The 15,446-nt window shown below is 51.7% G+C and overlaps 1 protein-coding gene across 4 annotated transcripts in view; it reads left to right on the plus strand.

The window, feature by feature from the left end:
- LOC102940937 (thyroid adenoma-associated protein homolog) overlaps positions 1-15,446 on the plus strand; it is a 41,945-nt gene that overhangs the window by 13,170 nt on the left and 13,329 nt on the right. For all 4 annotated transcript variants that reach the window (XM_037879276.2, XM_037879274.2, XM_037879277.2 and 1 more), the window contains 12 exons: positions 696-780; positions 1,256-1,392; positions 2,113-2,310; positions 3,520-4,231; positions 5,793-5,945; positions 7,488-7,597; positions 8,030-8,190; positions 8,909-9,075; positions 9,821-10,006; positions 10,893-11,041; positions 13,790-13,933; positions 14,846-14,950. In XM_037879276.2, the coding sequence (XP_037735204.1) occupies positions 696-780; positions 1,256-1,392; positions 2,113-2,310; positions 3,520-4,231; positions 5,793-5,945; positions 7,488-7,597; positions 8,030-8,190; positions 8,909-9,075; positions 9,821-10,006; positions 10,893-11,041; positions 13,790-13,933; positions 14,846-14,950 (2,307 nt within the window). The remainder of the gene's footprint in view (positions 1-695; positions 781-1,255; positions 1,393-2,112; positions 2,311-3,519; positions 4,232-5,792; positions 5,946-7,487; positions 7,598-8,029; positions 8,191-8,908; positions 9,076-9,820; positions 10,007-10,892; positions 11,042-13,789; positions 13,934-14,845; positions 14,951-15,446) is intronic.

The following is a 15,446-nucleotide window of genomic DNA, read 5'->3' on the forward strand; positions in this document are numbered from 1 at the left end:
TCTGTTAGCGGCACCATGACCGTTGCTGGTTCACCTGCTGTGGCCAGGGCCTTAGCTGGATGGAGGGGGAACAGTCTATGTAGTTAGTCAACCTGCTGCTGCCATATCAGCTGTAAGGCGGCAAAGTTCAGTGGCTCAAAGAGTAAAACTGCAGGTGACCAGACTGGTGTTCCTTGGTGTCACGGCAAAGAGTCTTGCTGGAGGAGTCCAAGAGCCCCGCTAGGGGGCATGTGGGGAAACCTCCGTGGATTTCAGTAGAGACTGCGCTGCTAAAGGCTGTCTGACTCAGCGTATTTACATCGTGCCCATTGCTGCAGCAGCTCGGCCTAGCTCTGCTGATGGAAGCTTCCTCGCTTGAGATCCTCGCAGCTCCCCAGCTGCCGGAGGGGGCAGGGGGACCCCTGCAGCTCCCCACCACCCCACAGCTGCCCAGCCCCTTCCCATTTTGTCATGGATATTTTTAGGAAAAGTCAGGGACAGGTCACGGGCTTCCATGACTTTTTTCTTTATTGCCCGAGACCTGTCCGTGACTTTTACTAAAAATATCCATGACAAAATCTTATCCTCAAGGATGCCCTAATAGGGCATCTTTGAAGTTCTGGTGCCTAGTAATCTCTCCTATCAATCAGCAAGAAAAGCCCAACACCACAAATACAGCAGTAGCTCATTGCTTAACGCTGGTGTATGCCCTGCAGGCTTGTCTCTTGCTGGACGTGCTGTTTCCAGCTGTCTGGGCTGTGAGCGAAGAGCAGAAGGATTATCATTACTACCGTTTCCAAGGTAATAAAGATCTGCACCTCCCGCCCGCCCCATTATACCCCAAGAGGGTTTTAAAGGTTTGCCACCCTCCCGCCACACTGCAGCAGGAACCTCCAAACCCCCGTAGCTTTCAGACATGCTGTATGGGAAGGGGAAGAGTGACTCAGCTGCCTGCGGATATCTAGGGCACCTTTGCAGGGGGTGGGAGAACCCCCAGCAGTGATCTTTCCCTCAATTCTGAAATTAAAGCCCAGTTGAATCCAGCCTGGGCCCCGCAGTACCATCTTGCTGTACCGCACACCACTTGCCTTAATCTTGCCTTGAGCCCCTGCTGCGTAAGGTAGGTTAAAACAGAGAAATCTCAGGGGAAATGGTGTTGAGAGAGGCAGGTGTTTGCCCAGTAGCTGGTTGCCCACTCCAGCTGGGAAGAGCTGTGGGAGGTTTTGCTGTTTTGTCCGCTGGAAAGGCTCTGTACTAGTCTGTTCTGTGCTTTCAGTTTTTTCCCTCTGGCTGCAACGTATCCTGGAGTGTCTGCCTGAGATCTGGAAAGTCAAGGAGAGCCGCATGCTGGCTGAGAACTCTGAACTGCTCCACAGACTGAGCCAGTTCATCTGGAACAATGCAGAAAGCCCAGTAAGGCACCCAGCCGGGATGGGGGGGGTGTGTAGCTCCTACAGGCCACGCCCTCTTCCAGGGCAGCCAGAAAATATCCAGAAATCTTCCCTTCTTCCCCCCTCATCATCCCTGTCTTTCACTTGAAGAAAAGTGCACAGTGCAGCCTGGTCAGATTTTAGTCTGTCTACACTCTGCCCTTCTAGCTCATTTCACGCTCGCTGGGAGCGGAATACGCCGCATAGTAACATAGGCAGGATTGCTAAGATACGGCTGCTCTTGCATTATAGGGCTGGGCGCATTGGCATGGCCTTTTCCTCCTGGCTGATGCGACGTTCTGTCCGTGCTGGCGCTTTGCGAGGAGAGCCCCTCTGCCTCGCAGCTCGGCAGAGCCAGACTCCAATAGCCATGCTCCCACTGAGCGGTCCCATACTCAGCAAGCTGTCTCATCAGTTTCAGAAAGACAGCTTTCCACTGGCAAATGCCATTAAGGAGCCCTAACGGGGAGACCGTGGGGCCTATTTTACCAAGCCCCATCAGGCTGCTGTGTTGTGTCCCCTGCCCCCATTGCTGGTGGCAAAACTGGGACTGCTTAATGTTGGTTATCACTTACCACAGGACAGGCAATCCCTAGTGACAGATAAAGGAGGGCAGAGGAGGTTATAAAGCCCCTCTAACCATTTCCAGCAGTGAGACATGATGGACAATCTCTTAGTTTGCGTTTCTTTTCTGGTTGTTCAGGTGGAAGGGGCGTCAGAGTTCATACATAGCTCCTTTCAACATCTCCTGGAGATCTACTGCCTGGAGTGCCATCACTTCGAGGACCTGGAGAGACCCCTCTATGAACAGTTCCTGCAGAGAATTATGGCAATGCCCTGGCAGGTCAAAGCCAGATATTTCCCCTTGTGTGCCATTCTCCCCTACGTGGGCACAGAGAAAGTAAGGAAACCTGGTGGGGATATGCAGTGTCCAAGACACTTAACGCATGGGTGGGATGAACGAGTGCTGCCCACAGAGGGACAGGTATTGTGTGTGCCCGGCACAGCTAAGAGAGGAACGGAGGGTGTGATGCAGATGCCAAAACATCCCACAAAGGGCTAGATGAAAACTGGACACACCAGAACTTGTACTGGCCTGCGGGTCTTCGGTTACTGCTTTAAGAAAGGAGGGGCACATTGGTACACCCTATGGGTTGAGGGTCTGCAGAGAGAGCTTGTGCTTGGATAACTTGGGTCTCCCTGCGGCCTCCATCAAAAATCAGAATGAGATTGATAGTGTGTGCACCTTGCGCTGTAGGGGATGGGATGCAGGTCGCTCTGCCGTGGGTCATGGGCCCTATCCTGCTAACAGCTAATAGAGAATCTCTTCTGGTTCAAGTGATAGCAACCTGTGTTTTTGTTACTTCCCCCGTGGGGCCTTGTATATCCAGCTCTCTTATGCATTGGCAGAAATGAAATGGTTGGATCTCTGCCTAACTGTGGCCCCCATAGCCCCCAAGATCCCCCACAAGGAGGTGCTCAATGGCATGAGCCACTGCCCCTCCTGCCAGCCACCCTGCCTGTCTGGATGCCAAGACATGTCAATGCAGAGGTCACAGCAGCGTTTTCCTGCCCCACCGTGGTCTCACTAGAGAAGGGGACAGAATATTTTGCTATGATTGTCTTTGGGTTACTGGGGGGTCTTCTGTTTTGAACCCAGTATTGCTGTTGGGGTGTTCCCACTCTCTCTGACCTGGTAATTGGGAGCCCCAGGTTAGCTCTTTAGCTGTTGCACAGAGAAGAGCCAGCTCATGAGAGAGGACAGACACAATACATCAAATGCAATAGGTGGCTTGGGAAGATTGGGAATGGAAGATGTAGCCTTTTACCACTGGGTCACTGATTTGAATCCAGCCTTAGTCAGAAGCACTGATCGCTGTGGGATCTCAGCATTGCGTAGTGCCACCGGTGACCAGAAATTACCACCTGTGTTGGGATCCGCCCCTCCTTGGTGGGGAAGGCTGCTCTTCCTCCACGGTCATAATATAGCCTTTGTTTTAGCTACTAATAAGATGAGCAAGGCTTGTGCATGTGTTTCCTTGGTGCATTAGGAGAGTTCAGGGGCTGCCTAAAGCAGACAAGGACTGTAAAGTTATTTGGGGTTTTCTAGGTTCTGGATACCTACAAGGATCTTCCCCAGCACCTTCTGAACTGCCTTGCCACTAACCACCTGTGCCCAGCTGCATCAGACGTGTATAAAACCATTTTGCAACAGCAGCGCAAGCACTGGATGAAGGGAGAGGAACATGCCACGGAGGAGCAGCTGGCTCAGAAGTGGGCACTGCCCTGGCTGCCCACCCTGGCCAGTGCTTTGACCTCGCCCATCTCCTTCCTTCAGAGCAACGCTTCCAACTACCTTCTCGTCTGGACTTTGCGGCTCTTCCCCGCCTCTTACGCTTTGCTTGCTGAGAGCTGCAGTGGTGGGGACTCTGCCCACCTTCGGGCGTGGGTCGCCCTGCTGAGCGGCCGCAAGATCATCACCGGGGCCTTGCCCCTCGATGGGGAGACGTTGGAAAGGCTCTGCTGGTGCTTGCACTCCAGGGAGGAGAGCATTCGCCTGGCAGCACTGGGTCTCCTATGTTGCAGCCCCAGGACCAACCAGGCCTTGTCAGAGGTGGAGGTGCGTCTACTGAAGGAGTTCTTGCCACTGAACCTGAACTGCGACTCGTCCTCTTTCCGGCAGCTGCTTCAGGCTGCCGTGAAGAAGGCTCTGGTCAGGCTGAGGGACAGCGCGCTCTCTCAGCTGCGCAGCAAGATGCCGAGCAAAGCTACCGAGCACTCCGCCAGCGCGGCTCCAGAAGGAGCACTTGCACAAGCAGTAGGTGAGTGAGCCGTTCCCGACATCTCACTCCAAGCCTTTGGGCTCCCATCGCTGCTTAACTTTTCATCTCTTCTCACCTCAGCGGCCTCCAGGATTAGGTTTTTCACACACAAAGCCATCGCCCAACACTACCCTTTTGTGCCCACTTGAGCAGGGATGCACGTAGGGAGTGATCGTGGGCCGTGCAACCGGGCCTGGACGGTGGGGTGGGGCAACTTGGACCTTTAATGGAAGTTTTATTCTGTTTTCTGGCCCCAGGCTTTGTGATTCCACAGCTATCTGCCAGGACTGCTCTCTTCCGAGCTCTAGTCCTGCTACGACTGAGCCAGCCAGCGGGCATGTAACGCAGCGATACCAACTCTTGTGATTTGATCATGAATTTCACAATCTTTGGTGTTTTTTCTTAAAGCCTCAGCTCCTGGAGTCATGTGACTGTGAGACTCAGCTTTTATTTATTTTTTTCTAGCCTTCCTGGTTGTGAGGAAAAGCTGGGAAATGTGATCCCCTAAAGGCTCAGAAAGCAGATGGCAAATAAATTGATTGGGGGGGGGGATTATAATCATTTTGTTAAAGACTCATAAGTTTGGGGGGGGCTTGACATCTGATGTTAGAATGTTTGGGGCTGGCAGTAAGGTAACGAGGCTGGGCCAACATCAGCGGGTCCAGCATTTGGGTTCAGTTGGGATAAACACCATGAACTCTGGATGCTTCTCCACATTTCAGGAGTCTGAAAAATTGGAAAGCTTACAGAGGAGAGGCAGTGAGGCCTAGTGGGTTAATCTCGGGACTTGAGATACCTGGGTTTTATTCTTGGTTCTGCCACGGGTCTGATGGGCAAGTCACTCGATTGCTCTGTGCCTCAATTTCCCCATCTGTAAAAATAGGGAGAATACTGACCTTCCTGTGTAACGCATTTTGAGAAATGCCATGTAAGAGAGAGATGTTGGTCGTATTGCAACAGCCTGGGGCGATGGGACATTTTGGCATTCCTGGCCCAAAACCAAGCTGTGTCTGAACATGTCAGCATGTCCAGAAATAAAGTTTCTTTTTACAAGTGGTCTAGGTGGGGAAGGGGGGTACTTTCTCTGAACATAGCAAAACAGTGTGAACAAACGTGAAACTCACGAGTGGGTTTTCCGTTACCCACGCTGAGCAAAGGGTCACTGTGAAGAGCGAAAAGTAGATTTTCACGTAAAAAAATCCTCCCTGGAGTTAATCTGAAGTAGATGGACTGGCTAATGCGTAAGTCAGTGCTTTCTGTGGGACAGAAATCAAAGCATGTCACAGGGCTGGCACAGCTGACAGCTTTGCCTTTCGCCGCAGTGGCAGGGGGCCTGTGCTTTTGGAGCAGGCGGATCCAAGTCCTAGTCCTTCCGTTGTCATGAAGTGCCAGTTGACCATTAGCTGCTGGGAAGCCCCTCGGTAGCCATGCACTTTCCCACCTTATAGTCAGTCTAGTGTGACTGGAGCCGGTGCACGCTCATGCTCCAAAGGGCTCGCCCCACCCTCCCTCTGTGCATTGCTCACAAGTAACCCAGAGGTGCTTTTTCCCTCCCATGCAGATTTTGTGGAGTGGCTGCTGCAGTTAAGCATTTCCTTTCTGACCCCAGGGTCAAATTACCAGAGGAAGAAGACTGCCCTGCTGCTCCTGGCAGCGGTGCTGGAGACCTGCACCGACACCTGGAGCCCTGCCAGGAAGAAGGGACAGCCTCCACGTGGGTAACAGCAGGCCACCCCTGAACAGAATGAGCTCTGAGTAGATGCCTCAACCTGTCTGCTTCTGACCCCCGTCAGCAGGGTGTCCACATTTAAATGCCCCCATGGAACGACCTCTCCAGGCCATGTGAGGTTGCAGTGATTTTGGGGGGGGGGGAATCAAATCCAGAAAAATATCCTGCAGCTTTTTACAAACAACCTCCCTCCCTCTACATGCTTTGGCCCTCAACTCCGTGGGCTGCTGATGAGCAGCTGGGAGTCTAGGCCCCTGGAAGGGTTGGGGTGGGAAGAAAAAAAAAAAAGAAAATCCGGAACCTCTGACACTATATGAGGAATACTGGGGACTCTGCATTGACCTGTCCTATTGATTAGGGCCCTCCCAAGTTCACGGTCTAAGGATTTTAAAAATCATAAATTCCATGATTTCAGCTATTTAAATCTAAAATTTCACAGTGCTGTAATTGTTGGGGTCCTGACCCGAAAAGGAGTTGGTGGGGCAGGGGGGTTGCAAAGTTATTGTGTGTGTGGGGGGGGGGGGGATTTCCGATACTGCTACCCTTACTTCTGTGCTGCTGCTGACAGAGGCGCTGCCTTCCGAGCTGGGCAGCTGGAGAGCGGCGCCTGCTGGCGGGGAACCCAGCTCTGAAGGCAGAGCCGCTGCCAGCAGCCAGCGCAGGAGTAAGGATGGCCTGGTATGGTCTTGCCACCCTTCCTTCTAGGCTGCTGCCTTCAGAGCTGGGCCCTCAGTCAGCAGCAGCCGCCGCTGTCCGGCCGCCCGGCTCTGAAGGCGGCAGTGCAGAAGTAACGGTAGCCATACTGTACCAGGCCATCCGTACTCTGCTGCTGGCGGGGCGCTGCCTTCAGAGCTGGGCGCCTGGCCAACAGCTGCCGCTCTCCGGCCACCCGGCTCTGAAGGCGGCAGCGCAGAAGTAAGGGTGGCAATGCCACAACGCCCCTAAAATAATCTTGCAACCCCCCCAGCAACTCCCTTTAGGGTCAGGACCCCCCAATTTGAGAAACGCTGGTCTCCCCTGTGAAATCTGTATAGTATAGGATAAAAGCTCACAAAAGACCAGATTTCATGGCCGTGAATTTGGTAGGGCCCTACCTATGATAAGCTCGCATGTGTGTGAGATGACCCAAGGGCTCAGTGGAATCAAATCTTTACCCACCCGAGGGCTCATTTGATAGAAACTGGTTTGCAGCCCCCAGCCCAGTTAACTTTAACTTATACTTTCAGTACTGACAGTGTCTTGTTGCAGCAGAAGCTGCATTGGGTACTCCGCTATCCCTCATTCCCTAGCACAGGGGAGCCTTTGAAACTGGGGACAAAGATTGGGGGTAGTGCTGCTGTAGCTGCATGACTCCGTACAGGATAAAAAGCCCTTCTTTCCCAGCACGGACAGCAGAAAATAAACCAGAGTCGTTATGAACGAGCAAGACCTCTTTTCCCTGCTGTTTGCCACCACCCTCTCGATTGCGTTCAGCCCTGACCACGCTTACTGCCTACATCTCACCGTCCTGCCTTTCTGTCACCACAGAGAACATGGCAGCATTGTTGAGCTGGGCCAGGCGGAAGGGCTGCTGGGACTTTTTCTCTAGAAGCAACTTGTTGGCACTGCTGAGCTGCTTGCAGGACAGTACGAATGAGGTAAGCAGCCCCCGTCCCCAACACTGCCACAGCTCTGTGTTGCGGCCAGCCGGAATTGGTACCAGAAGCCGCAGGAGGGGCCTGTTTAACTGAACAGAAGCAGGGGACCCTATCAAGATTGGGCAGGGGTGGCGTTGGGGACACTGTCCCCCTCAGTAAAGAGCCAGATCTGGCTGCCAGCTTTCCTTGCACATGCTGCTGCTGGTAGCCGGTGGTCTTCTGCTCGGTCAGAACACCCAGTAGCCTCCCACCACCACATCAGGGCAGAATAGCCAAGTAACACAGGTGCCCCTTTGCTTCCAGGCTTAGAGGCCTGAATGGGTTCTAGTGGCTCTGGAGTCCCAAGGGTCCTGCTCCCCATAGCCTCTTTGCTTCCTCACCTGTGTCCTGACCTAACCTTCCCCTCTCTTCACCCCCCTCCTCTCTTGGCAGGTCCGAGAGCTGGCCTCAGAGCTGCTCATCCGCTACTTCCCGCCGGCTTTCCCAGAACCCATTGCTGTGGCTCTGTTTGAGCGTGCCCAGGAGGCCGTGAGCAGCCCCCGAGTGCAGGAGGCAGAAGCAGGAGCAGTGTTGATGAAAACCATCCTCCAGAAGTACTGACTGGCTTGTCTCTCTCATTTACTCTAGAAAGGACTTAGACAGGGGACGTGTGGGAAGGAGACCAGGAGAACTGGTAGTGTGTACATAATCCTGTCTGGCCACACACACGGCTCACCAGGACTTGCTTAGCTGACTCCTGATTCCAAGAAGTTTGATATCACTTACATAGCACTCGAATGTCTTTCCAGTTTCTCTGATCTCAGACTCTGACAAGGCATCAACATCCACCCGCTTGTGTAATCCTCTGCCTCTGTGGTCCCAGAGGACAGATCCTCATGCCAGATATTGTCTGAAGTGTCTTTTCCCACCTGGAATAGAACTACTTGATTTTGCTCTCTCAGCACTTCAGCAGACCCCGCTCTCCCTGCCCAAATAGATTTCTCCTGTGTCCTTTTGGAACAAAACGGACATCTGCCTTAGAATTAATGATGTAGCATTAAAAAAAAAAAACCAAGGAGCTATGAAGCGAGAATATTAATATTTCTTACTATTCAGAGGGGTTATTTATAATTCACCTCAGCAGAACTGGAGGCCAGACAGCAGCAGCCTGTGATCTGAAGTAACCTTACAAAGTTTGAAGGCGATGGTGCTTTATAGTGTTAGGACACAAGGCCTCCAGCCCTCGGCAATGAGGATTGTCACTCTGCTGTTTAGGTGAGAGCTCCTCTGAGGTTTGTCAGTGGTGTTAGCATCTGCCTCCTCCTCCTCCAGGTCAGACAGCAGCACCTTGAAGAGACTATTCCCAGAGGGAAAAGCAGCGCCAGCTCTGCAGCACCGAGGCCTGTGCTTTGCTCGGTATCTTCTCAGCATGTTGCAAGCTCACTACGCCATGGCTTGTCAAGACCTGCTGCAGGCAGCGAGCACTAACCCCATGCATGGTGCGTCCCCGGGCATCATGGGGAAGGAGACATCCGAGTTCCCATGCCCCTTCTCTCCCCTGCAGTCCTCTCACGTGATGGCTGTGTGTCATGTGATGGACCAGGTCTGTGATTCAGCAAATCATGCAGCCAGTAACTGGCCTGAGCACAGCACAACTAACTCCACTCCCATATACGACAAAGAGATTCCCTGTGGCCTTGGGCAAGTCCCTTCACCTCTCTGCCCATGTCCCCATCTGGGCTTGGGGTAGCCCTAGCTACACCCCATAGGCCTAGGGACGATTGGCGAGCGTTTTGAGAAGTACGTTGGAGATGAAACATGCGATGTATTTATGGGCTGGGACAAAGGGGTCTAGCTTGCTGTGGATTGGAGAACTGAGGTGTTGGCTACTTGTCTGTGGCACTCTTTCCAGCTGCTCTGGCTAAATTTCCAAGCAGCTGTTGACCTTTTCCTGGCCTTAGATCCCCCTCAGCACAGTATTCTTTCCCTTCTTGTCCCGCACGTTAGTAAACCGCTCCCGTGTGAGTTATGTATCTTCTGTCTCTGGAATGCCATGGCTCTGGGAAGGGATCTTGACTTTGTACCTGGCCTTCTGTCAGTACAGTGCGGAAATCTAGGGACAGTGGTTCTTTGCCACAGGCTGCCTCTAGCTCTCATTGACTGTAGTGACCCAGCTCGTTCAGGGGATTGTATGAGAACATGCAAGTGTCCGGCCCTGTGATAACTGGAGTGTTATCTGTGTAGGAGTGATGGCGGCGCTGCGGAGGTGCCTGCTGGAGGTACCGGAGGGGGCAGTCTCCATGCTGAAGGGAGAGCACGTGAAGAGCTGGCAGGAGCTCCTCAGCCGTTTGGTGGCCTTGCTGGGAGACATCAGCACCTTCCTCCTGGGGGTGCTCCAGAGCAGGCAGGGGCCCAACGCCAACCAGGCAGGTGAGGAAGGGTTCGCAGTGTGTAAAGCCAATAGCCAGCCCAGCCCACGGTGTCATGCCCTTTCAACTACGCCTGCCTCCATCATATGCCTTAAATTGTGGATTGCAGAGAGCTGGCTGGGCACAGGTGGTCTCATTTCCAGCTGCCTCTGCAGCCCTCCAGGTTCTTTCCAAAGAGCCGACTGGAGGTCTGTGAGAACCACCTGCTTCCTCTTGTTTCCACCTAGCTGCCTCTGAAAGAGGCTGCTGCTCCATAAGAGGAGGAAAGGGCCGGGAGTGGCCAAGGAGAGGAGGGATGCCCGGAGAAGGATGACACAAGGCAGGGTGCCCAGCAGGAGAAGGGGCTCAGGCAGCCAGACAGAATGGCTAGGGCAGCAAGGGTTAAGGCTACCAAGTGACAGTGGAGAAGGGGCCCAGGTGGTAGAGAAGAATGAGCAGGAGGAGAGAAGAGCAGACCCAGGGGTTGGGGAAAAGTGAAATAAAGGGCAGAAGGAGACCTCAATTGACTTTAAGAAGGAACTTGGCCCTTTAAAGACAACAACCTGAATACACAACTACAGTTATGACAGGGATGTTGTACAGTCACAATGGGAAAGTAGGGAGGGTCCACAGGATCATGGTTTGGAGGGTGGGGTTCACACTGTAACCTCTCTTTAGCTACTTGCCACACTATGGAAGTTTCACACCCACCCACCCCAGAAGATCGTGGATTTGATCCTTCTCTCAGACTAAAGCAAGACCTCAGGTGACCATCTACTTTCGTACAGCCATTTCCCTTCTCCTTTCCTCTGGATTTCATACCCATAGCAGGCTCTGCTTTACTTCCCCATGCATCGTTACCTACGCTATGGCTAAAATAAATCTGCTTTCTGCTTGTATTTTTGCAGCTGCCGCTCCTTCATTTGCAGACATGATAAATGCTATTGGCTCCCTTATCATGCTGGGGAAAGGCCTGGAGCAGCAGGATGGGGAGGACTCCATCCTGCTGTCCGAGGAGCACAACCTAATCCTGACCTGCTGCTGGGTCTCAGTGAAGGTAAGGAGCTTCCGTGAGCGGCCGGTAGAGTTCCGTCACCACGAGGCTTGGGACAGAGACGGCAGCCGGGACAGGGGACACCTTTGGTTTGGGAAGCAGGGGAAGCACACAAGACGCATGTTCCTCTCCTGCAGCCTCTCCGTCACTCTAGCTGAGAACTGCACTGGGTGAACTGGGTCCTCTGCCAAAGAAAACCCAGGAAACTAAGGTGGGTTTTTTAAAAAAGGATTCCCTCTACAGCTTGCCCTAGCCCCAGTGCTGGAGTTCCACCTTTTCACACTCAGGGCAAACGAAAAGGGCCCATTTCCCTGGCCTCAGTCTGATTTCCTTGTCAGATAAAGGACAGGCCTAAACTCCTTTACCCCTGGGTTAAACATAAGCCAAGACAAACTCCCAGTTGGTGTGGACAGATACAACTCACCTTGTTTTCTCACTGTGGCTCGCTGGTAGTTACTGCCTCAAAGGCATTGCTGATTCCTTCTTTTAAATAGTTGACTGGTTTCCTGGGGACGTAATGGGCTCCAGCTGCTTCAGGTCCCGCCCCACCCCTTTGCACCACACCCTGAGTCTTCCTGACTCAGCTCCTTTACTGCTAATCCCAGGCACCTGCTGGGGAATGGGTCCCTCCCTAGATAGCCATCCTATTGCGAGACTTTTTTAATGAGGACAGTTCCTCCAAGCATGTCCTGCTGTTGGCTAATAAGATACAGCACTATGGAGCCTTTGTACCAACATGCCAGCTGTCTGTTTGGTGTGTCTGTGTAATTCTCTAGAATCTCTGGCCCAGATCCAATCTCTGTTTGAGCACCTAACTCCCATTGACTTCATTGAAAGGTGGGACCCTAAATACCTCTGATGATCAAGGCCTAGATGAAGATACTTAAACAACTGATAACTCTGCTGCTGAGTCATATTGTCACAGGAAACACACGGCAGGACAGAAGCTCTTAGCTACAGCAGTACTGGCCCTGTTACAGGAGAATTTTGCTTTTAGTGATGATTTGACTCTGTGGATCAGCCAATTCCTACCCTGCTCACTGAGGGTTTTGAGTACCAGGCTCAGCTAGGGAATTATTTCTATCACTGACTTGCATGTTTGGAAAGGCAGGAGAGAGTTTTGCACCTTTCTGCGTTACACTTGGCTGCCAGACCAGTAAAGAATTAATAATTTTATTAAGATCTTAAAATAAAAAGAAAATGGTACAGAGTTGAAGCACAGAAGTTTCTGGTTATCAGGGAATAAGGTACAGATTATCAAGGGGTGTGAAGTTTGGTTTAGGATTGAATGGCGTAAGGAATACATAATCTGCAATATCCCCGACTGGGGGTAAAAGGTTAACGGGTCAAAGTACAGACATTGAGATATGGGGGTATGTTGTTCATATATGACAGGTTTCAGAGTAACAGCCGTGTTAGTCTGTATTCGTAAAAAGAAAAGGAGTACTTGTGGCACCTTAGAGACTAACCAGTTTATTTGAGCATGAGCTTTCGTGAGCTACAGCTCACTTCATCGGATGCATAGCATATCGTGGAAACTGCAGAAGACATTATATACACACAGAGACCGATCATGGTCTCTGTGTGTATATAATGTCTTCTGCTATGCATCCGATGAAGTGAGCTGTAGCTCACGAAAGCTCATGCTCAAATAAACTGGTTAGTCTCTAAGGTGCCACAAGTACTCCTTTTGTTGTTCATATAATGGCTATGTTCAGGTGTGGCACATAATGAGTGGATACAGTGATGAGGCTGGATTTACCCTCATTTGGTGAGATTTAATGTTCAGTGAGTTTATGGTTCCAGTTCATATGGTCCAATGGAAAAAGTCTCTCAGTCTCTTTCTCATAGTTGATGCACAATGTCGTTCCAGCTCACACCTTCTGGTACTGTCGGTGGCCGGTGATGTATTCGATGTAGCTGTCCCTGGACCGTTGTAAACAGCTTGAGGGAGCGTTAATTAGAGCCATGTTTCTTAGCCACCTTGCTCTTCTCCTTCAAGGCCCTCCTGAACATACAGTTCTGTTAGCACCTTCTGTTACCTGTCCTCTCCTGCTTTCTTGTGCCGCACCTCATCGTTACAAAATCAGAGGGTTTTGTTCTAGCCATCCCCCCCTTCTTTGTCTGTACATTGTTTAACTCAACTTCTCAGGGCAGGGACCTGGGCTTCTTACATTAGTCTGCAAAGCACTATTCTTAGCTATTGCCCTTTAGCAATAATAAAAGACAACCTGATTGATTTGCCTCGGCGTTAAAATGCCTCCCAGAACTTGCAGGGTCCTTGCACAATAGAGACTTGCTGCTCTCTGCCTCTCTGGTTTGGTTTGATTCCTGGGTACTCGCAAACATCGGTGATCAAGGAGATGGGATAATCAGGGACCTGATCTTGCTCCCACTGAAGTCAGTGGGAGTTTTTACCATTTCAGTGGCAGCAGGATCAAACCTGGCTCAGATTGATCCTTGCAGGAGACTGCATAGGTATAAATTCCCCACCTTACTGAACCATTGACTGGGGTGGGGCGAGGGGAGGGCAAAGCAAAATACAGCTCGAGGGGGCTCTTCAGTTTGTGCAAGTGGAAACCGGGCTGAGGCATGTCTGCCGCTCGCCCTGTGCTCTCAGCTTTTTAAAGCACCCTGGAGCATAATGATGCTCTTAGCCAGCAATGCACCAAATCCCTCACTAGCGCCAAGGAGAGGCCATGTCAATTCAGCGAGGTTGCCTAATTTGGTTTGTTTCTTTGTCCCCCTCAGGAAATAGGGCTGCTCTTGGGAGGCCTAGTGGAGAAGATTCTCCCCCTGGCACCCTCAACGGGGCCTGAGCCGCTCCTGCCACTCACCGTGTTCAAAATGGCGGCTAGAGTGTTTCAGGAAGTGCTGCTGAAGTGTCGGCACTGGGTAAGAACAGCGTCCGGCCCGGATAGGCTGCGCCGCACCCTCCGTCCCGTCTCAGGCCTGACTGGGGGTTGGGGCTCTCCCACTCTTCTGAATGGCCCAGGGCTCATGTCACTTTGGGGCTTACAGCAGTGCAAAGGAAAGCTCCAGCTGGCCCATAACTCAGCAAATGTTTTCCCTCCTGAGTGTGGGTCCCCACAAATCCTTCCCCCGTAACCCTTACAAGGGCCAACTCCTGGCCAAGAACACAGCAGGGCTCTATTTGGAGCCAGTCATTACTGCTTTGGACAGTGGCAATGACCACAGAACAGCGTCCAACATCCCATCTCTTCTTCTTCCTGCCCTACCTTCCTTGTGTCCCAGCAGTGAACCTGGATCCCTTTGGGTGGATGCAGCTAGTTATGTCACTGTTTCTTGGATAGCGCTATGGGCTCTGTCACTCAGCCTCTGGGCTACACATCACATGATGCAGTGCAGGGACTAGACCCACACAATGCAGCAAACCTCGACACTCAGCCTTCTACAAAATTTTGTTTGAAATGTGTGGTATCCCCAGTGGGGATAATGTATCACGTGAGACAAGCGAGTGGCTCGACTGTCCCCTATGAACCCACACAGTGGCGAGCAGAGGTTCGTAATTAGCTTCACCCACAAAATCCACTTCTCTGCTCCATAAAATTCCTCCATGTTAATGTTTTATTGTGTAGGCTAGGGGCTTTGGCTTAAGCATAGGACTACGATTTCTAATCCTGGCTCTGACACTTAACTTCTGCAGCTTTGACCAAGTCATTACATTTATCTGCTTCTGCTTCCCCATCTGTGAAAAGAGGTGAATGTCTCCCCCATGGGGCTTGATTAGATAGCAGATGGAAAGCCCTTTGAACCTGCAGAGCCCTGAGTTTTCTTCTATCCTAGGGAGCAGTTGAAGGCTGCAGCATGGGATTCACCAAATTCTGCACTGCTTTGCTGAACCATCCTCACGCAGAACTGCAAGCAGTGCCAAGAACGATGCTGGCACAGGTATTGCAACCACTTCTTGCTCTAGGCACCATGGGGAGATGGTCTTTCAGTTAAAGGTAACTGTTACTTATATTACAGAGGTACCCAAAGACCTCAGTCAGGATCAGGGCCCCAGTACGAATTCAAACACAGGAAAACTCAGCCCCCTTCTGTAAGGAGATACAGGCTAATTAACTTTAATCAAGTCAGAGTTTTGATTGACCCCTTACTCATGTATTGTTCTGAACGCACACCCATGTGTGTTGTTTTTAGAGAGGTTTAGAACAGCTGTAAATTTAAGGACAAAAGACCACTGCTGTATTCCCCCAAAATCCCTTGCTGAGGCCTTGTACACCCCAAAGGTCTGAGCATCCCTTCCACTCCACTGAACCCTTCTTCTCGAACCAGCCTATAGCTAATGGGGACTAAGCAGAACGCCCTTTGGGTCCTGCTCTCCCCTCGGCTGTTAAGTCCACGTGTACCAGCCCTGTATCACTCCCAGCACTTATTACAGAAC

Source organism: Chelonia mydas, chromosome 15 (genome assembly GCF_015237465.2).
Source record: "Chelonia mydas isolate rCheMyd1 chromosome 15, rCheMyd1.pri.v2, whole genome shotgun sequence".
NCBI classification, from domain to species: Eukaryota; Metazoa; Chordata; order Testudines; family Cheloniidae; genus Chelonia; species Chelonia mydas.